The 27,610-nt window shown below is 40.5% G+C and overlaps 1 protein-coding gene across 15 annotated transcripts in view; it reads left to right on the forward strand.

Moving 5' to 3' along the window:
• Positions 1–26,455, forward strand: part of mef2aa (myocyte enhancer factor 2aa) — a 534,066-nt gene extending 507,611 nt beyond the window's left edge. For 7 of the 15 annotated variants that reach the window (XM_039773279.1, XM_039773284.1, XM_039773277.1 and 4 more), the window contains 5 exons: positions 11,397–11,581; positions 16,819–16,842; positions 18,563–18,689; positions 19,216–19,342; positions 22,066–22,390. In XM_039773279.1, coding sequence (XP_039629213.1) covers positions 11,397–11,581; positions 16,819–16,842; positions 18,563–18,689; positions 19,216–19,342; positions 22,066–22,390 — 788 coding nt within the window. Of the gene's footprint in view, positions 1–11,396; positions 11,582–16,818; positions 16,843–18,562; positions 18,690–19,215; positions 19,343–22,065 lie in introns of all 15 variants that reach the window. The other 8 variants (XM_039773276.1, XM_039773281.1, XM_039773286.1 and 5 more) reach the window with 2 other exon arrangements.
• Positions 26,456–27,610: the final 1,155 nt, after the last annotated feature.

Here is a 27,610-nt window from a genome sequence, read left to right on the forward strand (position 1 = left end):
CATGTGGACATTATTTTTGCATGTCACTATGTTGTGTAATTCTATTTTACAACATTTTTATAGATATTACTATTCATGTAAAATATTTCATCAAAATGTAAGTTGTTTTTACAAATTCAAGTAGAAAGCAATCTGACTTGATCTTTGCCTACTGTCATGAAATCAACAGAGATACTGAAGTGTACAATGAAAGGCTTCAATGCTATTGGTATACAAAAGAGAGTAAACTTGTAAATTTTTTGTTCATTACTGTGAAAGAAGACCAAATTTTGTGTTTGAAATAATTTATTATTGGGTAATATAGTCTTTTTGGCATCATTTTGTCAAAACACAGTCCAGCATTATATAAACTGTTAGTTTTGCTTGTGACTCAAGAAATATAGCAGATGGTAAACATGAATAATATTGCATTAAAAAGAGGAAGAGGCCTCTCAATTAAATTAAATTGTTTGTTTTATTTTCTTATTGCCTTTTTTTAACAGTTAGTGGCATTGACTTCTGGAGGCCAGTTTGTACTTTCAGGCAGTTTCTTCCTCATGTGCATGCATTATCTGTCTCTGGCTAAGGTTTAAAGAGACTTTGCAGATATGCCTGGATTTAATTAATTGGATCTTGGCTTTATAACATTCAGTGACACATTGTAAATGAGATTTAGTTTTACAGTGTGCTGTCCAAGTAAAATACGAATTAACAGCAAGGACAAGCCAGCTTTACTGCCTTCCTGCTCTGAATGGCTCCTTTCAATAGTGGTGGTCGAGACTGTGCTGGCTCACTAATCCACAACCAGTATCACATGAAAGAAATGTCTCGATTGTTTTACTTTTTATACTTTGCTAGTAATTTGGTCGCTTTAGATTTTTACAAATTTCATAGTTTGGTGGAGTGTCGAGTGTTGGGAGTGTGCAATAAAATTGACATGGATGTAATTAAACCTATACATTAAATGTTTGTGTAATTGTCCCATTTATTTGTAAAGTGTTCTTTCAGAAAGGACACATCAGATTTTTACATCTCATGTTGATTTGCTAAGTCAACACGTTAGAAGATGCATTTCTGTATTAGAGTTATCTGTTTAATATGATCTGTGTCCTCCTAAAGTCAAAAGACATTTTATGTGTGTGTCTGGCTGGCTGGCATCTTGTAAATTGTCCCGATGTGTGTGTGAGATTCTGTTTGTGTATACACATCAGCATACTGCTATCCTTTCCAGTGATGCCTTCTTGCTTCTTTGAGTTACTGTGATGAAGAAACAAGTCTTTGAAGGATGCTGCATCCAGGGCTATGTTTTACTAATTGTAGCTGCTTGGTTCGCTGCACTTCCCATGAGGACTCTTCACAGTATGTATGACTGATATCACCATCTTGACATCCACTTAGTTAAGAGTTACGAGGACAACACCAATTTGTTTTCAGTTGACTGCACCATCATATTAAAGGGGATGGATAGGCTCTGGCCCCCACCCAAAACACGACCCTAGTCTGGATTAAGAAAATAACATGACATATTACAGGGTGAATACCTATGCAGTCAATTATTTAGTTTTTTTTTTTATATGTAAATAATGTGTACCTCTTTTTCTCTTGATCAGTGTCAGAAAGTTAATTTCAATCCATTCTGATTTGGTGTTGTATAACAATAAGCTGTGGCAACTTGTTGCCTAGGGTTGAACATTCTTTCTGTGCTTTGTCCACATAGAAGAGACTGAGAGCAGGGAGTGGGTTTGTTTTGGCAGTTTTGTGAGAAGAAGCCACTAATGAGAGAAAGGCCCGAGTTTATAGAATGATTTGACATCTCATGATGTCTGGTCTTCAGAGATATTATTCTTTGGTTTATGCAAATGTTTTTTCTTCTAAAGTTGCCCTCTTTGGTCTCTCCCAAAATTTGTAAAATAAAATCAGTGCCAAGTTATCTGAATGACCCTGCTAGTGGGGCAGACAGCGGGGCTAAGAGGTCTGTTTTAAAGGAAGTTAGAGGTGAGAAATGTAGATTTGGAAGAAGGCTTCTTTGGAACTAAACAGGTTAAGTGTGTGGGGCAATCACAGGGAGAAGTTGCCTAGAGTAAAACTGGATGGTGGGAGACTTCCAAAAAAATAACTGTACTACGAAAGCTTTAGAAACACTGGAAATGAGGAGATGTCCAGCTCAACTACCAAAAGGGAAGTCTAAAAGGGGAAGTATTACAAAAATCAAGATCAGAAAGTCGATCCATTTTTATAGCATCTTTCATGATGATTGCCTACATAAAATAGAATGCATCAAGAAGCAGATTTGTTTATGTGTTAATCTGTGACCCCCTCGGATGAATTCGCTAGTGGCAGGCCATGTTACTGTAAAGCAACCAATCCTTATTTCAACCACTTCTGGAAAATGTATGTGAACTATAGGGAAAATTATACAGTCACATGAAGATTTTATCATTGACATGTCTACAGTTCTGAAGCTAAAAAATTACAAAAGATGTGTTTTGTTTCCTTTAGATTGGTGTGTTAATTATTGATCATTTTGGCCGAGTGAATTTGTACTGGATGTGGAGTGTTGACAAAAGGCAGCAGATGTGAACTGCCGATTAGATGTAGTTGCACATAAACACGCAGTAATTGCCGTGTAGAGCAGTCAAAGGCTACGTGCACTGTGAGGCGCTAGCTGGTGTCTTGTGTGGAATTCTGGGGGTAGTTTGGGCACCTGCACTGAGAAGCCCTGGTTTATGTTCTGAAGGATGGTGCACAACTATTGTGTATTCTTTGCTGAGCAGCAAGCAACTGGGAAGGAAATTTTAAAAAAAAGTAACCAGTTCACTTTAAGAAAATTTATTATGTAATGTAATTTCAGAAGTCTCTAAATTATTTAGCAAATCCTCTTAAAAATGCATGATTTTAAAAAGTCTGTGATGCATCACTCCCGCCTTTTAATGCCAGACTCGTCTCTCAGAACCTTTTGAATGAATGAATGATGTTGAGCTAAAAAAAAAATAAAATAAAGATTAAATTTGCCAATTCAGTAGGAAAGATTTGCCAAGCTGCACATGTATAATTTATTCTGCATCAGGGAGCCTTCTGCTTTAATAACAACAATAAGACCTTTGTGAACACATTCATGTATGAATGCTTAAAAATTACAGCTGTGGTTTCTTTTGAGAATTTGCATTTGGAATTGTTTGTACGTATGTAGACGCCTCAACTTTTTCCTGCAGGCGCTGGCTGCATTTCATCCATTCATATTAAAAAGGATATTTACCTTCTGCTGCGATGCCATTGTGCTTTTCTAGCTGCAGTACCTCTTTGTCTTGATGTAGTCTGAAGGACAACCCTGCTGTCCACCTGAGGAGGCCTTCCAGTTGTCAGTTTGGACAGCTGATGCGGCTCCTGTCAGTTCTAATTCTGGACCTCAGCCCATGCCGTATTATCATTCTATGGCCACCATTTATAGGTTCAGCAAACTGCTCTTCACTTGCTCAAATCCTTCTGATTGTTTGTTTCAGTGCTTCATTCGTTAATAAAATCATATTAACAAAAGCCTAATTTTAACAACTCTGCATTCTAGTTAAATAGCTTTGTTTTCAGAACTACGTTATAGTATATGCGATGCCCCATCGTCATAAAAATATTAATAATGAATTAGATGTTCCTGTTTATGACATGGAGAAAAAAAGCAACAAATAAGAGAATCAAAAATGTTAAGTCAACATTTTAGGTTGTTTATAAATGGTTGAATGAGAGTGCTCTAAAAGATGATTATGGAAATATTGGCTCTTGCATATGAGAGGAATTCTCTGACAAATTTAACAGATTAGTATCTACTGTCTGAATTTAGAACCCTGAAAGATTTTGCTTAAGAGCTAAAAGATTCTATAGCTATTAACATGTGCACATTTAATTTACTTAAAAAGTAAAGTTTTTTCTTAGTTTAGCAAGAAGTAATTTCCATTCCTCCACTGTTTCACTCTGCTAAAGCATTTAATCAGTGGCTAAATAAATGAAGTATTATTTGGATTTATTAATAAACACAACAGAGTGTAATTAACATCCTTATGAAAATGTAAATTATGTTTTGAGAAATGGTCGCAGCACTGAACTCTGAGGAGCGCCATAGTGCGCACGATCATCTCACTAGCTCGCATGTCTGAAGGTGTTTGATAAGCAGGATGTGAGCCACCGGCAGTGATGGCGGGTGGTCCGTCGACCAACATTCTCAGGCTTGTGCAGGCCTACTTGTTTCAGAAGAGCGGCTCAATTAAAATGGGCCTCCAATCAGAGTGGATTTAAATGTCAGTAAATAACATTTTTAAGTATTCTCCGCTTTTGGGTGGGGAAAAAAGTTAAACACTTGAAGCTAATCATTGAGAACATACAATAATTATAAACCTCAGACATTAACAATCTCAAAGAAAATATAAATAAACCTGTAGTGTGGTACAACTCTTCTGTAATGAAAAAACTGCAACATTGCCTAGAGACATGGCATAAAAGAATAACCATTTGGCATAGTACTATAGCATCGCTATAGTAAAGAAAAGAATAGGATACACTGTGATCTTTAAAGAACTCCACGCAGAGAGTTCTTTGTTTTACATGTTATGTTAATACTAATTAGAGATGCACCGATATGGGAATTTTGGGCCAATGCCGATATCCGATAATGTCTATGTACTTATCTGCCGATACCGATATACATATTTATAAGATACAGAGAAAAATGAGACTTGATCTGTCTGGACAAGAATTACAGACAAAGTGAACATTTATTTGTATAACAATTTTGCACACCACATTCAATCATTAAAAACAAATGATATCTGCCGCATTTGGCTGGCTACCTGTTGGTTATATGGGAAACAGTTTTGCAGGTTGTTGCTTTAAATAACACTTTTCTTTTTGATGGAACAAATAAACAAATTCAACAATAATCGAAAAAATGAAAACTGAAAAAAAAAATGTACAAGGACAATGAAATAAGCAATACCTCTTAAGAATAACATCTTTTGCAGATTATTTGCAATCATTAAAATGGCTTCTGCTCAACCACATTTGGCTGGCTATGTGATCCTTTGTTTTACAGTCTGCAGTATTAAATATCACATTTTTCTTGGAATAAGTCTAACCAATCTATAATTTTAAAAACAGAAAAGCGTACAACAGTAAAGAAATAAATAACTTTTTTTATCATTCTTTTCTATTTTTTAAGCATGATGGGGAGGCTTTTCTTAACGAACAAGAGCATCTCTGCCTTGTCTCAGAAAATTCTGTTTCTCTTTTCATTGATCACATTAGAAGCCAAACTGAATAATCTCTCGCTATCCACGCTAGTACATGGGGATGACAGGAACTTGTGTGCTACTTTGGCAATGGTAGGAAACCGACTCCAGTTGTTCCAGTATTTCAGTGGATTTTCATTCCTCAGGATTGGTGCTTCAGAAAGAAATCCCTGCACCTGCTGAGTAGCATGCATACATATACAGTATTATATTCTGTGTCATCTTTCATATCTAAAAGATAGATCTGCATTTTGGCTTTTACCAGGGCTGTCAGATTAAGATTAGAATCCTTACAATAAAAATAAGTATATGGCATTTGAATTGAATGCATGTCTGTATTGTATTTGCTGTTTTTTGAAATATTTTATTATTAATATTTTGCTTTTCACTGTAGATCTTCATCTGCTTACAAGTTGCTCATTATTGCATAAGAGACTCAGGTGAAAACAGTGGCTTCCATGAATGTGATTGGCTCTTGCACAAAAAGCAACATAAGACACACACTGCACGGACACTTTCTGAAGACAGTGTTCAAAAGAAAAACAAACAAAATTGTCAGTGATTGCTTAAACAAAGTAAATGCAGTCATTTTTTTCCTTTTTTTCCTAGAGGCCAGAGGACCTTATATCCCTGTCTATTTTTTTTACAGTAAATAAACTGAAGCATTGTGACCCTTTAAGTGTTTTACAAATGAAACAAGTGTATTAAATGTTACTTTGTTGAGGTCTTTTAAGTATTTTGTGTATTATAATCAATTATTAGAAGACAGCATTTTTCAATGTAACAAAAAAATGTAAGACGAGTTTGTGTTTATTTATGAAACTTATTTAGTTAACACGCACAGAACAAAATATGAATAAAAAGGAGCATATGCTATAGTTGGCTCAGTTGCTTGATGAAAACTAGCGATCTTTAAAATGGGTGTGTTTAACACAGAAGATGCCAGACCGTTTAACTAATGACTAATAACAATATGGGTTAACAATTTAGAAACACGTATAGGCTGATCCTAAAAAGTTACGTGCAAAAACAGATCTGTAAAATCCCACAGTAGTGTCCAGCACGTCTTAAGTAACATGAAGCCAAAGTTAGTGCGAGGTAAAACCAATGTACCACTCTTTTACATTCGATTGCTGTTTTTCTTTCTTGCCTTCTAAGACTTTTTATACATTCGAATTATGTTAGAATAGTGATATTTGATCCGGCAGCCCTAGTTATTTACTTAAAACAATGTTGTAAAGATCTGTTGTCATCTGGCTGTTTTCCCGAGGCATCAATTTGTTCTCTTCAAAAATTTCGTTGTACATTTCAAAGAGCGTGCATGCCACCTCGCCATTTATCTTGGCCCTTTTCTGTTGTGGACCATCTATTTGTGATTCACTCATTTGCATTTCATTTGATGCAAGTTTCATCTGAGCTTGCAACATTTTGAGTGCCAGTGATTTTACATCTGCATCAAAATAGCTGTATCTCAGGTCTACAATCGTGGCAACACAGTACATGGATTCTGTGTAAATATCAGTGAAACGATTGTTTACAGAATCCAAGAGAGCGCTTTTACTGGTTTTGACTCTGAAGTTAGTACAAGCGATTTTAATCAACAGTCGTTTTAAAGCATTAACTGAGGGAATAACGTTAGAAGCCAAGGCTTCAGACTGGCAAATGTCTTTTGTCAGTTGTTCAAATGGAGCAAGGAGTGTGATTATGTTCTCAATCAAACCCCACTGTTTAGCCGTTAGAGTTGCAGGTAACTCAAAATCATAGGCATAAGCCCCAAGGGTTCTTTTCTGCTCCAGCAAGCTTTGCAGCATATAGAATGTGCTGTTCCATCTAGTCGAAACGTCTTGTTGAAGCATTTTTGGCTGCATACCAAGTTCAGTTTGTATAGTTTTGAGATGCGAGTTGGCTAATTGTGAATGCTTAAAGTGACGGACTATTTTTCTGCCGATCACTATTGTATTCAAGACGCTGCGCTGGGATAGTACGCCGTCATTCATGTCAAGCTGTAAAGTATGAGCCATACATGGCAAACTTGGGATCCCGCATTCCTCCATTGCCTTTGCAACGTTGCGTGCATTGTCTCGTAATACTACATGAACATTCTCTTTGGGTATTTTCCATGTTTCAAACATTCTTTTAAACGCCACAGAGAGTGCAGCACCCATGTGTGATCCAGAGCATTCTTGGGCATGCAAGATTGCTTTCTGCAATTCAAACTTGCGGTCAATCCACTGAGCAGTTAAACTAAGCATACTAATAGGACTCGTATCAAATATCCATATATCAGTGGTAAAGCTTATGGCTGTGACATCTTTAGCAAGGAGTTTGTGCGCATGACTTTCCACAATCTTATGTAACTCTGGAAGCGCTATGTCAGAAAAAAAACAGCAACTGGGTATCTGGTAAAAGGGCTCAAGATGCTCAAGCAGCCTTCAAAATCCTGTATCTTCTACATCAGAAAATGGCTGATTGTCCAGAGCAATAAATTCCATCACCTTTGCAGTAATTGTTTGAGCTTTAGGGTTATCTTTATCAAATTTCTTTGATTTCTCAACTGATCAACTTGAGTAACTGTAGTTTTTGATTTTGTGCGCGGTGGAGCAGGATTCTCCTCTTTTGCTCTGAGGAATTCTGTATATTTGTCAGGATGGCGTGTCTTCAAGTGTGTAATTAAGTTGGTGGTATTGAAATTGTGCACTTTGGTCCCTCCGCACAAAACATTAGTCGAACAAGTGTTGCAAATGGCATATTTTATGTCGCTCTCACTCACTTTGAAAAACTTCCACACTGCAGACATTTTCACACAGTAGCCCAGCGTCGCCTAAACGTCTGGCACATCCGGAACACAGTGAATGCGTCATCAGTATCGGTTTGAATTATCGGTCCAATTTAGTCATCGGTCCGATGCCGATAAAATTATTTTAATCCATTATCTGTCGATACAGATATACATCCGATATTATCATGCATCCCTAATACTAATAATAATGTATTTTATTTATGTAGCACCTTTCTCATATCAGAGGTTCACAGGTGGTCAGAGGGACACACAATAGGCGCCAAAGCACAGAAATTCATCAATCAATTTCACTGGATAGATGACACAGAGTATTAAACATCCATCCATTATCCAACCTGCTATATCCTAACACAGGGTCACTGGGGTCTGCTGGAGCCAATCCTAGCCAACACAGGGCGCAAAGCAGGAAACAAACCCCGGGTAGGGCGTCAGCCCGCCACAGATTAAACATCCAATAAACAATAAAATAATGAAACCCTAAGATCTGAGTTTGCACAAGAAATCAAAAAATAAGAATTAAAATGCAAAGTGTTGGAAGACTACAAAAATGACATAGTTTATGACACAGAGTACCATCATATGGATCTGGACAGAAGGGGTAAGCATTTCAGTGTATGGTACAGTGAGTGCCATCTTGAACAAGTGGGATTTAAGCTGTCTTAAAAAAAATGAATTGATTCAGCAATTTAAATTATTTTGGTTTATTTCCAAAGTCGGATCTGTCACTCACAGATTAGTTTGGGGTCTGACCACATTACCAGCATCCATAGACTGGAGTGGGTGGACGGTGGGTAACTGAGGTAGACCGGAGCAAGGCAACGTAAATCAGGACATTCAATGTTAGAAAACAAAGAGAGACAGAGAAGACCAACAGAACCAACTTTTAAGTGTTCAATGCTGAAAATGTGATGGAGGAGTCTTGAAGGGGAGTGTTAATTAACTGGAGGTAAGAGAGAAATTAGAAAGAGGGGACCAGCCAGCAGAGAGCTACACTAGTCAGTGCAGTACATGGTAAAGAATTTTATATATCTGATTTGTGTGAGCTGAGCAAGAAAAGAAGGAATCAAAAATGAGACCAAGATTCCTTACAGAACATTAAGGGTATAATAGCACCATCACTTACAGTGACTGAAAACGATCGCCATTTTGTTAAGCTGGGCTAAGTGCCAGTAAGCATGAATTCTGTTTTGCGGCAGTTTGATTTTCAAGAGTTGTGCTCCTTCCAGAGTTTAATTTGTGAAGAGGAACATCCTCGTAGCATAATGCCATTCATTCACTTATTACATTTTTGAGGATATGAAAAATCTTTTGAAAATGTGCATAGTTGCTGTAACTTGAAAGGATAATGAGACACTGAATTGTGTTCACCACGACAGCCTAAAACTGGATGGTCTCTCATTTGTTTTATAGTAATACTGCATCCTGTGCTGTCAATGCTGAAAGCCGTAAACTTCAGTTCTGGTGACTTCTTTGAAACCACTGGTATCTCAGCAGCATACAAAGCCATCTGCTATTTGCTTGGCAGCCATACTTTTCTTCTTTCTCTCCTTCCAGTTTATGTCTCAAGATGTGTGACTAATTGAATAGTTATGTGGTTGGATTTCACAAGACTGTAGTGTTAAAGGGTTACAGTTGCAAATTGGTTTCACTGGGCTCCTCTGTTCCCTCTGCCACTTAGTTGACTCTTTAGCATTTCTCCTCATGCCTTAGGGGACAAAAGTCTTCACTCACAGTTAAAAAAGTTGCAGGAAGTACCTGGGATTAAAATCAGCACACAGGCCTTAATTCCGGGGTCAAAAGAATACAGGAAACATGTAGTGTAACAGTTTGAATTTTAGTATAACATCAAAGAACATACATGGCAATGGCTTGTTTGCTTAGGAAAAGACTAATTTGTTTAATATAGTAAATGAATTCCAGATTGCTACTACATGCTTACAGTCTGTTCTTTAAAAAGATATGAAACATTATGCAGCAGATGTTTTTGTATGAAGATCCAGACACACGCACCTCCGTAATGTGCAGCGACTCTTTATTGGATGTGGTAGGTGTGTGTGTTGATATGTATGTCTTTTTTAAAGTATTTCCTTTGAAAGTGAAATTATATATAATTTTAAAAAAAAATATATATATATACAAAATATATACAAGACATATACAGATGATTAAGAAAAACAAAGCACCCGGATCACTCGATGTGACCATCTGTAAATGTCAGACATAAACATTTCTACATCTTTCACTTTTAAGTGGGGCAATGCTCACAAATGCAAAAATCTATTTTTTTTTTTTTTGCTTTGCATTCACCATTCTGCAGTGTGGTGTCAAGTCAGCGTCACAGCTCTACTCTCAGCTTTTACATTATCCTTTTTTTTTTCTTTGACTTCAAAGTTTAAAGCAGCAGCTTTGGAAAATGGAAGCATTCCACGTAACATGAATGCATACCATAAGCCTGGAGGAGCTTTGAACAATGCAAACAAACAGATGGCAACACAACACCTTTTTTTCCCTCTCATTTTTACTTTTTTTTTTTTTTCCTTTTTTATCTAACACTTGAGATGGTGAAGTGTGTCTTGGCACCTTCCCAGCCACCTTCGCAAAGTTTTATTAGCACTTTGAAAAGGAAATTTGCAGTAAGAATGGAAAATGGAGCATTTTGAAATGTACATGAGGTGCTTTTCCTCTACTAAGCTGACCCTTAGAGTAGCATTGTCCTTTGATTATTAAAGGTGATGCTGACTGGGTATTTATTGTAACTGAATAAATGGAAACTGGAGTAAAAGTAGTGTGAATTAAATAAGGAAAAGAAACAAAAAATGCAAATGACTTTGTATTCACATATGAATAGGCAACTGAGCAGGACTGCAGCATGTCAATCCCCCCCATTTGTGTTTCTACTCCTTGTCTTTCTCTTTGACAATGACATTCCAGTGGGGTTGTCCCCTGGCTCTGATTCCTTTATGGGTGCTAATCTGGGTTTCCTCTCCCGGCTGCAAGTGTTTTTGTTAGATCACCTACTATTATGAGTTACTACAGAAAACAAAGATGGGTGCTATTTATATACCAGTTTAACCAGTCTGCTGGTATGTCTCTCTCTCTCTCTCTCTCTCTCTCTCTCTAAGGAAAACTGCCTACATTTGGAAATTTTTAGAAAGACAAATCAATAAGAATTATCTGGCCTGTGTACTTTATTTGCTGTGTTGTCCAGTGTATTTGTTATCTTCTCACCAGTGCCACATAGGCCAGGAGAAGCAATCAGCAATGCCAGCTATTTACAGTTTCACCTGATTGAGCTCAAAAAGCTACAGTGCACAAGTTAATATATCTTTGATTTTATTTTACAGGCAATGGTTTTGTGAATCCACGTGGCTCTCCTGGTCTACTGGGTACTCCAAGTGGGAATGGACTAGGTAAAGTCATGCCTACAAAGTCTCCACCTCCACCAGGGGGATCTCTGGCCTTGGGTAACCGAAAGCCAGACCTGCGTGTCGTCATTCCTCCTTCTAGCAAAGGCATGATGCCTCCACTGGTGAGTGTCTGACCATCAACCTCTCTTTACTATGATATTTATACAGTAGATTATATGGCAGAGCTGCTTGTGTTGTCATAAGCAACCATCTGGGATATTGCTTTCCTAGTGACACAAAATGAGTGAGTGGGCATAACCTGTTGTGTGACCACCATTACACTACAGTGTGGTTTGCATTACAGCAGCTGCTTGTTTATAAATGTCACCCCAACTCTCTACATAATCTCATAAAGCATTACTCCCATACTTTTTCTGTTACAGCCATCTGTTAATGACTGGAGCTACTTGCCAGTGCTGTTACAATGAAGGAGCTTAGATGGTCCAAAACAAAATCTTTAGTTTGACAATGTCTGTCTAATGAGGTTCACTGTTATTAGAGTAAGATGACCCCACTTTTGTCGGGTCATGTAATGTTCCATTGCCCAGCACAAACACCTTAAAAAACATTCAAGTTTCAATAAAATCTGAACTTTGACAATTAATTATGTGGCAGCACATTTTTCCAGTGGTGAAGTTTGAAAGATGCTGTTCCACTTCTCTGACTGAATTAATGCCAGACACTCAGCTTTACAAGCAGCATGAGCAGACAACTGAAAAAGCAAGAGGATCATCTTTAGGTTTGGATTTCAAATCTCTCATAAATGTCCTGCAAAGAAGATCCAGATGCTTAAACCACACTGTGTTGTCTTGTAAACATTTTTTTTTTTTTTTTAACTTTCCTGAGAAACTGATGCATGGCTGAGTGGCATTTCGCTTTGTTCAATAAGTAAGCAAAACAAAGACAGGCACTGGTCCTCAGGCTTGCAATACTCTTGTGGTTCTGACACTGCAATTCCTGTACGGGACTGAAACCCTGCAGCCATCTTTTTAAACAGTGCTGACTGTCATCCCCTTGTGTACTTGACAAGGAAGTGACACTAATGATTAGGTGCAAAGTTAAGTAGCCCACCTTCTCACTGCTGGTCTGTTGCCAGGCAGCGCAGTTCTCTGCTTACAGCTGCCACTGGACTGTCACCAGCTGACAACCTGAAGTTACACGTGCAGACTGCAATTATCAGTTGCAGCAAAAGGCTTGGCATCACATGAACTGGCGGAGCTTTAATCATCTGCTGATTAGCTGGCTACTTGAAAGACGACCACACAGCTGCCACACGTTAGCCACCCACCTTCACAGAGCACAAGTAGCACTTTTTTCTCTTTTTTGTATTACCGGGTATATTTTCACATATACTGGTAACATTTTGCCAGTATTTGAACTTAAAATGTAATGTACTTGGAAATGGTATAATGTAGGTTGTACAAGTTCATTAGTAAGTTAATCTACTAAACAAAAGCTGATCCAAAATATTTTCATATTTATAAATTCCAGTCTCGTGACCCTATTATTTCACTGTTTGATAGGCTTCACTAATATGGCTAAGGGTTTTTCGCCAGATGTGCTGAGGCTTTAGGAGAAGAAAAAAAAAGCAAAAGACCCAGGTGTTTCCTGAGACTTTATTTAAAATTAAATGGTACATTTCTTTAATCATTATAATTATAGTGACTAAATTAAATGCTCTAGGCATACATTCTTCTGCCCATTAGTCTAGAATGTGGATGCGTGGAGTGCTGCCATTTTCCTGAACTGGCATGGAAAAGAGAAAGCACACCCTGAGATGGCCAGCCTCGTCAAGCCTGAAGTTTCCACCAGCCATCCTTGACAAACAGTGTCTATCAGTCTAAAACTACTGTGTGTCAAAATAGCCTGGCCCACGACACCACCATTACACCAGTACTCCCTAAATACGTTAGCACTTGGCTCTGGAGAAGCACATTTGCACAGCACTGCCCGCTGACTCCATTAATGTACAGCCTGCTTGGTGCTGGATGTGAAAGTAACGGTTGAATAAAAAGGCCCTGGGATTCAGTTGAGTGTCTAGTTGAGCCTGTGCTGCAGGTGGCCTTTTGCCTAAAAGTGGTAACTGCTAAGCTGTAGATAGACACTACATCTCAGATTTTGTCTGGCACTTTGTTCTTGTTCTACAGTTGTAAATTAATAAATGAAGCAAACAGAAAAGCATTAAAAACCAAGACTGTCTTGCCATACGTGCCAGGTGACAGACTTTCAGAAGGCTGCAATGGCAGCAGTGATTGAATCATTATCAGGCACCTGAGATATTAGCAAGGCTCACTACTGCGGTGTCGTCATGTTACCTCTGCTTTACCTCATTCCTCCTAAGTGTGGCCGTCACTCAGAGTCTTTGGCCTCAAGCGCCATTTCAGGCAGATGGATGCAGGGAAGATCTCTTTAGGTGGTCCACTGTGCCCTGGCTTCTGTGTTCCAAGCTCTCTTGAAGTTGGGCCTTTTTCAGATATAAGGGAGCGCTCTGCTCAGATAATTAAACACAATAAACAATTACGTCAAAACAACAGCCTTGGGAGCAATTTGACAAGATTACTATTCAAGCAAGTTGCCAGCAGGGTCTCCATCTGTTTTATTTTATATAGCAGCTTTATGTGAAAATGTGTACCATGATGTTCATGCTTTTACATTTCCCCAAATTAGTTTACATTTTATTTTAATTTGTCCACTATTATTGGTGACAAGTTGCACTGTTCTTGAAGAACCCTTTTATTAACAGAAAGATACACTTAGTAAATGAAGTCCTTCTTTTCTGTTCTTAAGCAGAGGTCGTGCTCAGCTTTGTTTGTCAAGTATGTAGCGTGTTAAATAGGCCCTGTTTTGGTTGATATTTTTGTGTTAAAATTAACCATAAACACGGTAACCTTTTTTTACATTATATTTCAGTCCTGAATTTGTGTTACTTTGTAAGGTGTAAATCATCCTCTTTCACAATCTGCTTAGTCTGGCACAGCATCTCAGGGAAACAGAGCCTGCTTCAGCAGAAATTAGCCTTGGATGGGCACCGTTCTCTCACAGATCACACACACTTAAGTACCCAGTCATGCATACTCACGCCAGGCCGTATCTTTGGGTTTTGTTAGGAGATGAGAGTCCGTAGAGACAGTGACTAGACTGGGGCCCCAGGACCACTGAGGCAGCTGCTGATCCACAGCACCACCATGCCATGTTCTGTGTTTGTATAACAAAGAAAAACAGAAACAAAGCACCAGAAAAATTGTGACTGTCTTTGTGGCAGGCAAATTGGCATTCCTACAGTCCATGCTGCCTTATAAAACATGCAGCACAAGAGTCTGTGGATGACCTATGAATCCTAGTCTAGTCTGGTGGTGTTAAAGTTATCTGAGGCACACCAAGAAGTACTTCGGTAAGCCACACTCCACTGTAGGTGGATGGCACCTTCATCAGATCACCTTGTAGATAAATAGACGTGGCAGCAGGGCATGCCTCATTTCTTTGACTTTAATGGGTGACTCTGAAATGTTTCAGTGAAAGAGTGGAGCAGCATGCCTTTCTAGATTTATAGGATGGCTAAGAAACAAAGGTAAGAGGCTGCCAATTGCAATTTAAAATATTCAGCAACAAAAACATGTAGAGCACGTCTTAAAAAAATAAATGGAAGTAGAGACCCCAAATCGGGCGGCATGGTGGCGCAGTGGTAGCGCTGCTGCCTCACAGTTAGGAGATCCGGGTTCGCTTCCCGGGTCCTCCCTGCGTGGAGTTTGCATGTTCTCCCCGTGTCTGCGTGGGTTCCCCCCCACAGTCCAAATACATGCCGGTTAGGTGGATTGGCGATTCTAAATTGGCCCTAGTGTGTGTTTGTGTGTGTCCTGCGGTGGGTTGGCACCCTGCCTGGGATTGGTTCCTGCCTTGTGCCCTGTGTTAGCTGGGATTGGCTCCAGCAGACCCCCGTGACCCTGTGTTCGGATTGGAAAATGGATGGATATAGACCCCAAATCCTCATCTGTCAGGCCACCATCATGAACTTTATAGTGACCTTTTGCTAGTTTTCTGTCCACTTCTATGGCTCTCTTTAAGTCCATATAGTATTTGAACTTGACTGAAGGGTGCCAGAGGGAATTTCCAGCAGCATAATGCTCAGGGTGGGCACACCCTGGATATCAAAGTCATACACACATAAGCCAGTTTTGCAGTTACTAAACAACCTAACAAATGTGTCTTTGGGATTTGGGAGGAAACTGGGAATAACCACATAAGCATAAGATAAATGTACAAATGGCACTGGGACGGTGACCAGATTCTGGACCCTGCAGCAGTGCCCACCCCCTAACTCACTGTGCCCTGCACTCTCTGGAAGTGTGAGAGCACACGTGCTTAGCTTCCTGCCCTGCCCTGAAACAACTAATAATTTGTAAACAATAAAAGTCATAAACATGAAGATTTCTACAAAGCTATTATATTGTTTTAATTTTTATTAGATAAACACCATATTGATTTTTTAGCTGTTTCTGAAAAGAAGGCCACAGTAGTGTATTTCAAAGACAGCGAGCCTGATAAGTTAACTTGAGTACGCTGGAGTTGAGATGCTCTTGGCATCATTTAAAAATTGATGGCAGAATCTCATTCAACCACAGGTGCTGGGTACGTTTTCTTTGTGTGATTTTGTGTTTAATCTCTATTTTTAACAAGGCTGGTCCTGATCATGTAGGCACTGAGTAGGCAGTGGTCTTGCTTGGCAACAGCTTCATACCCCAGTAGTTCCCAAAATGGCATCACCTCAAAAATGAGAAAATTATACAGACCTGAGGACAGGAGGGCAAGCCTAACAGACTGGATCCTCTGCAGACACAACTGGCAGGAGCAGGAGGTCTACGGCTTCATTTATAGTGAGCGCTACCTTCAAAGGGAGGCGAGTGACGGTGGGGACATGATGCCAAAAATTCTGCTTCTACAGAGGGGTGACATGCCAGTGCCATGGTTAGCACTGCTGCCTAACTTGCTGAACTGCAGTCAAAATCATGTGTATGAAATTTGCATGTTCTCCCTATGGTGGTGTGGACCTGAGAATGACTGTATGAGCAGAGTGACATGCCCTGAACACATTTTCATCTTATGACAGTGAACTCAGACTGATGCTAACAGCAAGCTGAGGCCCAGGCTCAGTTCTGCTGGCCTTTGTTCATTTCTAGATTCTCTCCCTGGACCCCAGTTCAAGTTGAGGCACTGCACTGGCTCACTCACGCGTTAGCTCACTCCTTACATGGTGCCTCTGATTATAACAAAGAGGTAGCCGGGTGTTTCCTTTCTTTGTTTTGCAGGGTACAGTGTGAATGTAACAGTCATCCTTTTTTTTTTTGTCTTTTATTGGGTGCAGTCAGAGGAGGATGAAATGGATCTGGTGAGTTGAGAAAGTTTGTGGAGAATGAAAATCGGAGAAGCAGGTCACTGTTCCCTGAGAAAAGAGAGAGAGAAAAAAAAAAATCACCACCACCACCACCATGTGGTATAAAGATGTTAGCCTTTATATTCAAATGACAAAGGGCTTGCTCTTTACTGCAAATGTGTCACAGAAGCTTCCTTCTTCGGCTTCCATTGGCTTCATCCAAGTACACTCAATGCAGCTGCACAGACTAAAGAGGCAGGGAACAGTGGCAAGCGACTTTGAACCAGAGCAGATGGCCATGCCGTGTGTCCTGTGCTGCTGATGCGCACCTCAAGACTGACATTTCTCTCTGTTATCTTGTTGTCTTGGTTACATTTTGACTTCTATTTCGTTCTCAAGATGCAGCCAAGCGGAGTGGACCAGGCCTCTGTCTGCCTTCACGTCCCTTCTATAAGTGAGGCTTGATTGAAATTGGCCCTTTAGTCTGCAGGACACTACGTTCAAACAAGTGCTGCAAAAGATGCCACACAAAAGTTTTTATTCTCTTTTTTTCTGCCCATGTACTGTAGTCATATGTGCATTTTTAAAATGAAAACGATGATTTCACCCAGTGGGTGATGTCATCTCATTTAAGCCTTGATGATTTCATCCCCCCTGAGATCATTAAAAAAAAAAACCACTAGTGGGGGATGTATCTGACCTGCACTTGCCTGCGTCCAGAGACGCCGCTGCTCTGGCCTCAGATGCACACATTATGTGCCATTTAAAAAGACAGAGCAAAAATGTGTGGGCAGACATGTGCAGCTGTGTAGGCCTTGCTCTGTTTCAAGCCAGTTTGATGCCACTTGTGCCAAGAGTGATTGTGTTTGTCCTTTGGCTGTTTGTATGTTTGTGTCTGCATGTTCTGCTTGATTGCACCAAGTTTAGTTGCCACACCCTTGTCTTCACCAAGTCTGCCATATTGTAATATATTATAGAATACAGCAGGGGTTGCATGCTTGCGGGGTCCACTGCACAGTTAGTAATGCATGTGCTTTGGGAAAAAGGGCCTAATTTTAGCAGAATGTTGAGTCAACATCATAAAAGTAAAGCTAATGGTGAAAGTGTTAGACTACATATAATGTTGTCCCACCGGATGTGAAATGGAGAAGCAGATGACTTGGCCTGCTAATCTACAGGAATTGTACTGCATATTGGAAAGCTACAGTCATTCTTCTACTGGCACAACACAGACTTGCTTTTAGCTCAGTCAGAAATGTAATGTAATGTTTCCCTTTTTATTCTAGACTATTCAAAAGTTGAGTTTATTTTCACATTTTCATTTATTTTTAAGTCCAAACTCAGTCTCCCGGTTATTATTTAGTAAGGAGCTGTATGTATTGAAAGACTGTCATCTAGTGGCCAAACTGAGAAATGCAGTTTAAAGAATTCTCAGATGGCTGCAACGTGTGGTGGCAAAAAAGACTACAGGAATGGCGACCTACAGCTCAATGAATCCCCTTCCTGTGGCTGTAAACATGCAGACCCCCACAAGTCACTGTGTCCTCATACACACATTTAATAAAAGCAGTGATCTAGGAAGCCAATTTTTTCCCTTGTATTCTGATCTTGTTTAAATTTCTTTAGATGTTTTGTTTTAAATCCTAAAATTAGTAGAGTGTGTGATAAAGTGACATAATGGCATGTCTATGTATTGCTGCTTTTAAATGTTATACTTTGTATTTCTGTCTTAAAGAATGTCCAGAGGATAAGCAGTTCACAGTCGACGCAGCCACTCGCCACCCCTGTGGTGTCTGTGACCACGCCAAGTCTGCCGCCACAAGGGCTTGTCTATTCTGCTATGCCAACGGCCTACAATACCGGTGAGCCTCTCTGTGCACCTCTTCACCAACCCCAGGGCTTCAGAGTGGCCCAATCAAAATTGAGGAATGGGTATCTCATATTTTTAACATTTGAATTTCTTTCAAACTTTTTGGAGTCCACAGCTTGCTTGTGCTGTCTTAACTACACAAAACATCGGGTGGGGTGTATTAGTTTGAATATTTTAAGTTTTGTCACCTAGTAAGCAGAGACTCATGCTTTTAAATTACAGAAAAATCCTCCTGCCAGGCCAGGGGAAGATCCTGCAGCTCAAGGGATAAACAAGATTTGGAACAGCAGGGTACTTTTAGGGGTTTCAGTCACCACACAAGACCACTACTGTGCAGACCAGTGGATGGCTCACTTGTATTGCTCATCCACTTTTATCTGCCACAACAAACTGAACAAACAGAGTCGCATGGTCCACAATTTTAAGATAATATGTTTATGGATGTGAGGGTTTAATATAAACTGATATAAAACATTTGAATGTCTCCCCCTCCACCCCTCTTCTTTCCCCTCTCTTAGATTACTCCCTGAACAGCGCCGATCTTTCATCTTTGCAGGGGTTCAACTCTCCAGGGACGTTGTCTCTCGGCTCCATGTCGGCCTGGCAGCAGCATCACCTTGGGCAGACTGCTCTTAGCTCCCTCATGTAAGTAGTCACAGCAACTCTGTCCGGCCTTTCACGGGTACTGGAGCACTGGACTTCAGGGGGTAGCTGAACCGACAGCTCAATTTCATTTTGTGATTTCTCTTTTCTTGACACTCAACCCTGTTGTGCTGCCCCACAAGTGGCTTTTAGAAGACATTAGTAAATATGGTTGGCACTGCCTTTTCCATCCATCCATTATCCAACCCGCTATATCCTAACTACAGGGTCACGGGGGTCTGCTGGAGCCAATCCCAGCCAACACAGGGGGCAAGGCAGGAAACAAACCCCGGGCAGGGGCACCAGCCCACCGCAGGCACTGCCTCAGTTTTCCTGTAAAATCTTAACTTTTCAATATGACCAATATATCACGCAGAGGCAGTCTGTTACTCACCTTGGAATATAAATGCGGTTTCTATCAGTTCTCATTAAAGAAAAAAAAATAATCATTTTTCTTTTATGGCTAACCTCAGTCAGCTTTTCCTCATAAGGTACAAGGTTGCAAAAGACTAAACTTCGCAGACAAAATAACATCTGGTAATTTCCTGGCATTTCATAAATCTGCCAGTCATTTTCTTTCCAGTGGGCCTGGCTTGGACCATATATCCAATGCTGGGCATCTAGTAGGCATCCCTGTCATATGCTCAAGTCACCTGAACTGTCTCCTCTCTGGCCATACGCTCACAGTCTCCCAGAAGGCCCAGCCCCTCGTCCTGACTCAAACCCCATGGACTTTCTTTGAATAACCTTATTCTTTTGATCACTACTTAGGATGATAAGTTTGATTTTGTGTGAGGGGGCTTGTGTGCCTCGGATGCCCTAAAACATGTGTTGTGAAAAACCTGGTACTCTTTGTAGGCTTACCCATGACAGATACATTATGGGATGAGCAATCCACAATATGGACTCTCAAAATGGCTCTCACCATTATGCCTTTAGTAAGGTCGGTTTCTGCCTTTAGCCCGTTTCACTGAACATGGTTATGTTGGTTATACATTGATGGATGGATGGACGAATGGAGGTTCTCTTTAAATTTAACTCTAACCTTTCCCAGAATAGGATACAGGTCAAATTCCGTTACAACGAATATTTTATAATGAAATTTGCATTACAACGAAGTATTTTTATGGTCCCGACTGTTTCCCCATATATGATGCAAGCATATAGAAATCTTGTTACTATGAAGTACATTAAGCAGATACTTACATTTAAACGAAGTGCCCAAAAGACCTTGAAATGCCTTAATGAATCATCTGGAGAGCAGCTAGTTCTGTGGCCGCAGCTCAGTTGTGCACAACGATCCCCAAACAGAAACATTGTAATTTTTTTTTCTTTCTTCGAACTTTCCTCGTACTGTTTTTTTTGGGTTTTTTTTGCCCTTTTTGTTTCCTGCGGTTTTTAGTGATACCTTTTGCTTATTGCTCGTCAACACTTAAAAAACATCCATTGGAATTTAACTCCTTGTCGCCCTTCTATAGAAATGACAGGCACGAAAAAACAATAACCGTTCATATTAGAAAAAACTTCACATTTTTGCAGCTCTCAACTGCAGCAAAAAAAAAAGACGTTGCCAGTGAATTTGGAATTTCGCCATCGACGCTGTCAACTTTCTTGAAAGACCAAGCAAAAAAAGAAAAATCTCAGGTTGCAGACGTATGTAAACTGCTGCATCTGAAGACATTGAAAAAGCAGTTTTTATGTGGTTCAGTGATGCTCGTTCAAGAAACATTCCTATTAAAGCAGCACTCATTCAAGAAAATGTGAGGTTTGTAAACTCTCTTGGGACCTCCCCTAACTGGACGACACACCGAAGAACATCCGATCTCTGCATCTATGGAAGAGTGTTTATCTGTTGCCGGGGCAACAGCTGGCTCAAAGATATTCTGCGTCTCTCAGCTATGCTGTGTCGCTCCGCCAAAGCAAACCGAAAAGATACCGATGGGTGATGCAGCCTGACTGCTGTGTCTGTGTATAGCAGAGTGGCAGATCACGCTACAATAAATAAGTGTGCCTTTCCTGTTTCAAGCTGAAGTAAAGTACTGAGACTCAGCCTCGTGTTTTGGGGTGCAAGACAGGGACTTATAGCGCGACCCCGATCTTTTATGATTTGCTTCTGTGTCACTTCACTGCAGCGCTATGAGCCTGTTTTTGCCCTGCCCCGGCAACGAACAAACAATCTTACAGATGCTGAAATCGCGCTTTGGGAAAGTGTATTATCGCAAGGAAATGCTGAGAAAACTTCTCGTCAGAATAACTTGTAGGCAGGAGGAGATTAAAATTTCGTGAAAGAAGCTATTGAAATGATTGCAAACGCCTGGGTGCAAGTTAAAGAAAGCACTATAGTAACAAATACAGAATCTCATTACAACAAACTTTTCATTATAATGAAATATCTTTAGGTCCCTGGGAGTTCATTGTAATGGAATTTGACCTGTATTAAGGCCTGCTTTTGGAGTGAGGGCCCTATGGCCGGATGGCCTAGTCAGGAAGAAGGAAAGTAGAGCCTCCAGTAAGGTGAATGTTGGTCAGACAGATCTAGAGTTAGTAGATTTTGCTAAGATTACAGTTGTGTGTAAATGTTAACATATAAGAGTAATATGGGAATTCTATTAGTGTCAGTAGTGGGATAGCCCCTGTTCACTACCCCACAGTGTGTTTCAGAGTTCTCGTTTTCACTGTTGCTCACTATTGTTTGTTTGTTTTTTGTTCCTTCTTTTTCCTTGCAGTACTGGTGGTCACTTACCTCAGGGTTCAAACCTCTCCATCAACACCAATCAGAATATCAACATTAAGTCAGAGCCCATCTCACCTCCTCGAGACCGTATGACACCATCTGGATTTGCACCACAAGCTCCTCTCTCACGGCAGGACATGGGTCGCTCACCTGTCGATAGCCTAAGCTCTTCCAGCAGCTCGTATGAAGGCAGTGACCGAGAGGACCCTCGTGTGGACTTCCACTCACCCTTGGGGCTTGGGAGGCCTCCTACTGGCGGGGAGGACCGGGAGAGCCCCTCCGTGAAACGAATGCGCATGGACACCTGGGTCACATAAGAGAGGATCGATCACCTGCACTCTGCCAGCACTATCTAGGCTAGGGTGGGGTAGGGGCTTGGGCAGTTCAGTTTGGATATTGTTTTTTTAAATTATTTTATTTTTTGAATAGTTACTATAAATAAATTTCCTGACATATCTACATCATACACCAACACACAATGAAGAGGAAAAGACCATGAAGTGAATGTTATCAGGTACTTGGTGCAAATGTAATGTATGTTTAACAAAGTCCCACGTGTTGTATCAAAAGAATTGTGGTCACTGGTCCATTCTGGCACTTATTGGTAATCGCTGGTTTGATCTTTTTTTTATTTTTATTTTTAAACTATCCATTTGCAAGAAACAAAAAAAAAAACTACAATCAAAGACCCGGGGGTCCTCACTCTGTTTTCACATGCTGGCGCAGGAGAGCCCAATCATGATCAGTTTAGCGAGACCCTAAAGTCGGCCCTTTTTGTAATCATGCTGGAAGGAATCCACATAATAAGTGAGCAATAGAATCCTATGAAGATGGAGGCGGCCCACTGGTATGGAGTTCGGTTTTAAGACGGAATGTATTGTGAGCGTTCTTGGGGAGCATGGATGTCACAAAACCTTGAGACGTCTATACTTTACGAGAAAGAAATCCTTTAGATATCTAATATATTAATTTATGATTGGAAAAGTGGTTTGAAGTCTTTTTATGTTCCTACCTAAACGTATATTAAAAATAAGATGTAAATCACAAACTGTATATTTTTTATTAAAACAAGCACCCGGTTGAGTTGCTAACTACAGTATATATGGAACTTAAACAGTCCTAAATACTTTCAGATATGAATTATTTATACAAGCCAAAGCTGTATGTTGATGCTTTTCTTTTATTGCTGTGGGGTTCATCTTGTTAATTGGGAGGAAGATGAAAAAGAAAAAACAACAAAAAGCCGCCAGTTCTCTGAAGTGACGTTAAAAGCCATGAACTTGTTTTTTCTTTGTATATTGAAATTTGAGCCAAATTTGTTTTCTGTTTTGTGTATATAGCAACTTCGATATATACATATAAATAAATATATACAGTATATATATATATATAAATATACATACATCACCTTTGGTGTTGGTACGTATGTATGGTACCATCACCAGATTTAAGAATAAAGGTATATTTTTGTGGATTAATGCCAGTTTGACAAGGCAAAGTCTTCAATGAGTAGAGTATTCACTGGTTAATATTTAATATTTTGTTAAATATGCTGTACTTTCTGCAAGTTTAAATTGTTCACACGCTGCTCTTTTTTCTCAAAGGGTCATTTTAGAACTGTGTTCTCCCTTTGGTCCTCAGTGTGTCTTTTCAGATCTGTAATAGTGAGCAGTATGTGAAGCTTCACTGAATCCGTCCAGCCATTTATTTTCTAAACCGGGATTTTCCATTCCAGGGTGGTGGGCAATAAAGAAACGGCATAAGCGATTCAGGTTACCAGTTCCAATGCAGAGATCTGCCTTATGGTGCACAGTCACTTGCACACTCCTCCGCTCGCTCATACTGTACCCACAAAAATGAGAGGGAGAGTAATAAAAGCAGGGGACCCATTTTGTGTAAAAGGGAAATTCCGCCTTTGTATAACATATTGTAACCTCTGGTCTGTCGCGTGGCGCAGTGTGCGAATGTGGCCATGCTGTATGCACACGTAGTGAGCGAGGACTATGCATTGGCCACCGTAAGCTCCTCTTTTCAGATCAGCATTTGAGTTCACCCCGTATTCACTGCCGGTGCTGGAAAACTGAATTATTTAACGTGTTCTGCCAAAGTACGCATTTATAAGTTAAGTCTTCGTGCTGATATGGAATTCAAGTACCTGGGGTTAGCCTCACTACAACTACAGCGGTGTCCACACGTGCAGATGCACAAACGCAGCATACGAGCGACATTTGATATGCGTGGAGTTTTCACTCGGTGTTCCTGTTATGGCGCTTTAGAGATCATCCATTGAAAAAACCAAATCGCACTCTCACTTGAAGTACAAGCCCATACGTAACACCCCGCTGTGTAGTCCGTGTGCGCTTTAGTCAATCATTTGAGTAAACTGTGCAGCTAGAGGCAGCCCGCCACAGTCCCCCGCCACTAAATCATTTCCATTTTCCCCTTTGACCCCTCTTCAGAGGTATAGCTGTACTTGTGTGTCTTCATTAATGTTGAAGTAGAAATGCAGTCAGTGAGAAAGGAAACATGGAGGTCAGTAAGCTGACATCGCATGCGCGTTCCTAACTTTGGATGACTGAACTTGATTCTCTTCCAGCCTCTAAGGGAAGTGCTAGGCGACCTTTAGTTGTTCACAAAACGCAAGCCAGACACCACGACACAGCTTACTTTCTGAACACCGCGATGTATTTTTTAGATTTGCATTTGTGTCACAAGAGTCATTGTGAGATTTTGAACTCAAGAATGAGGTGGTTGATGTTGGATATCCTACAGATTACAGTTATGTTTGACATGCCGCCACTTCAGACACTAGCGGGTGTCGTTGCTTTAGCGATTTCTCTTCCCTTTTAGTACTTCCATTCATCTTGCAATAGTGGCTGCCACCTGAGCCATTACCCACAATGATCGTCACGCTAGGCCCGCATGCACCTCGTCTGGTCGGGGCCGTTTGTTGCGTGCCCTCTTTGAATTTGCTGTCTATATTCTTGTGTGCCTTTTCTTATGACACTTAGGGCCCTCATCATTTTCACAGTCTAATTAGAAATTAATTATCTATGCAGAACCTTGATGGTGCACTTGAAAGTCATCCATTACCGTACCCGACTCGTAATACAATATTACTGAATGAGAGCGCGAGCGAGAGAGCGACGTGTGAGTGAGAAGTGGCCGCCAATTGGCTTGCACCTGCATCGATTTCAGTCCATGAATCCAAATGTTTACTCAATTTTGGGCGAATTGCTCTCGAGACTGTTAACCCTCAGCCCTTAAGTGCTTACTGACGTCTGGAGGAGGCCTTCTAAGGCTTCGAACGTTGGCTCTTACTTGGCATTTCAAGCTTTGCTCATCCCGCCAGGCGCACACCTTCAGCTTTCTGAATGCCTCACTTTTGACGATGCCATTTTTCATGTTCTCCTTTTGTAACCCTCGGTTTTTTGTTTTTTTGTTTTTTTTGCTTTTTTTGTTTTGCCTGCAAAGTCGGCCTGAATAAAACAGGATCGTCCGACCTTGTTCAGGCCATTTTAGCCAGAAATGACTGACAGCCACGTCTGTGCAGCTCTAAGAGTGAGGCGCCGATGCACGCAGTGCTGACACAATGGGGGGTTGTTTTGTTCTTTTTGGGGAAATTAGTTTTTCACTCTACAAAAAAAGCCAGCATTTAACAGCACAACTGGATCGCTCATTTGGGATTTTTTAGCCATATGTTTACGCGGCTGCGTGTTCGTAAAAGACACGAGCAGGAGGATGCAGTAGCGACGTACGTTTAGCTCTAGAACTGCCGATACAAACATTGTGAAGGATCAGTGAAATGTGTAGAATACGTTACGGCCCCCCTCCTCTGCAAGCCTTTGTTTTGGTGTTACTATGTTGTGTGCACACAAGAAATACATAGTAAGTCTAAAGAAAACGAAAACGAACTCCGACAAACAGCTCCTTGGGTTTTGATGCTATTTATGAAACTGAAAATGCACAAATATTTGAATGTGAAAGAAAGGAATTAAAACTTTGTAGAAAACTTTCTTCACTTTGCTGTGCAAGAGTACACTGCTTTGCTTAATGGCTTTTTTAAACAGAACTATGTATTTGGTAATTGTTTGTAGGTTTTAGTTCCCTTGGAAAGCTGTTTGCGGTTTGGAGACTCAAACCGTTTGGCGGCACAAGCTGGACTTTGTTGCCATAAATGAAACAAAATGTTTCAAAAAAGTACAATAGACGAGAATTTTAAGTTAACCTGCGTTTTATTTTTCCCTGAATGTGTTGTTTTATCTTCATTATAAAATAAATATTCTAGTGAACTTTTTATCGAATGATTACAATATGCTAGAGATTGTTGTACAAATTTGTATTCTGCATTCACTAAAGTAAAGATATTGGCTTTTACTGTGTACTCTGAGCTGTCTCAGTTATTTCTAGCGCCACAGCAAGCCGGAGGTGCTGCGCAGAGGACGGACGGACGGACAGACAGACAGACAGACCGATGGACTCCATCTTCTCGCTGTCAAGGTCAATTGTGACTGGAGGCAGTGGTGGGGAATGCAGTGCTGGAACGGAGCTCCACTTGAAGCGAAGCCGTGCTGCCTCGAGTTGAGCCCAGGATTAGGACAAACGCCTTTGCTGAGCCGGGCTCCTGTGTTCCTCCCTTGGCCTTTCCTGCACTGCCTGCCCAGTTTTGTTGTTCTTGCCTTACCGTTGTTGGTCTCATCACTGATGACTGACTGGCTTCCTCGGATGACCAAGTCTTTCTCTTCACCCTGTACAAAACCAAGTGCATATTCGTTTTTCTGGTTCCTTTCTTCAAGTCTAGTTGATGACAAACATCTGTGGTTCCTGACATCTTGTCAAGCACTTTGAGTACAGGAAGGTGCATTGTAAATACAATGTAGTAGTAGTAGTATCATCATTATTAATATCATGCCGGGACTGGCTGTGGCTTACAGGGGTGCGAGAAGGTTTGTGAGCCCCTCAGAATTGTCTCAAGTCAAGTCAAGTCAAGTGTCCTACCATCTAAAGTACACACATAGCTGGGTATGTGATACAGTGGTGTGAAATGATGTTTCCCAAAGCCACAGTGCAATATTTGGACAACATCAACCAACAGTAGTCAGTGATGATAGGAGATGGACAAGGAAATCAGAACTGGACAGCAATTTGACGAGAACCTATGACAAGGGGGCACTGACAGGAGCTGCTGTTCAGTCTGGCAGTGTTGGTCTGCAGACTCAGATATGCCGGGTGGAAGCACGAAAGAGAATGTGAGAGAAGAGGCCTTCCAGATGTACAGTAGTGCTTTGTGTCCATGATGGAAACTAAACTAGACGTCCTGACAAAGGTCTCTGCAGCGCCCACAGTTCCCATACCAGAAAGTGGGAATAAAAATGCCCTCAAATGTGATCAATTATCAGAAGTCAGAAAATGACACAAAGAGAGCAATTAAATAAATGGCACAACAGCATTGCACTTGTTCATTCATTTCTTAAGGACGACGTTCCAATGTGCCACATCTGTACGCTCATTCGAAGAGGGGTCGACGAGTCAGGCGA

The sequence above is a fragment of the Polypterus senegalus genome, chromosome 12 (genome assembly GCF_016835505.1).
Source record: "Polypterus senegalus isolate Bchr_013 chromosome 12, ASM1683550v1, whole genome shotgun sequence".
NCBI classification, from domain to species: Eukaryota; Metazoa; Chordata; class Cladistia; order Polypteriformes; family Polypteridae; genus Polypterus; species Polypterus senegalus.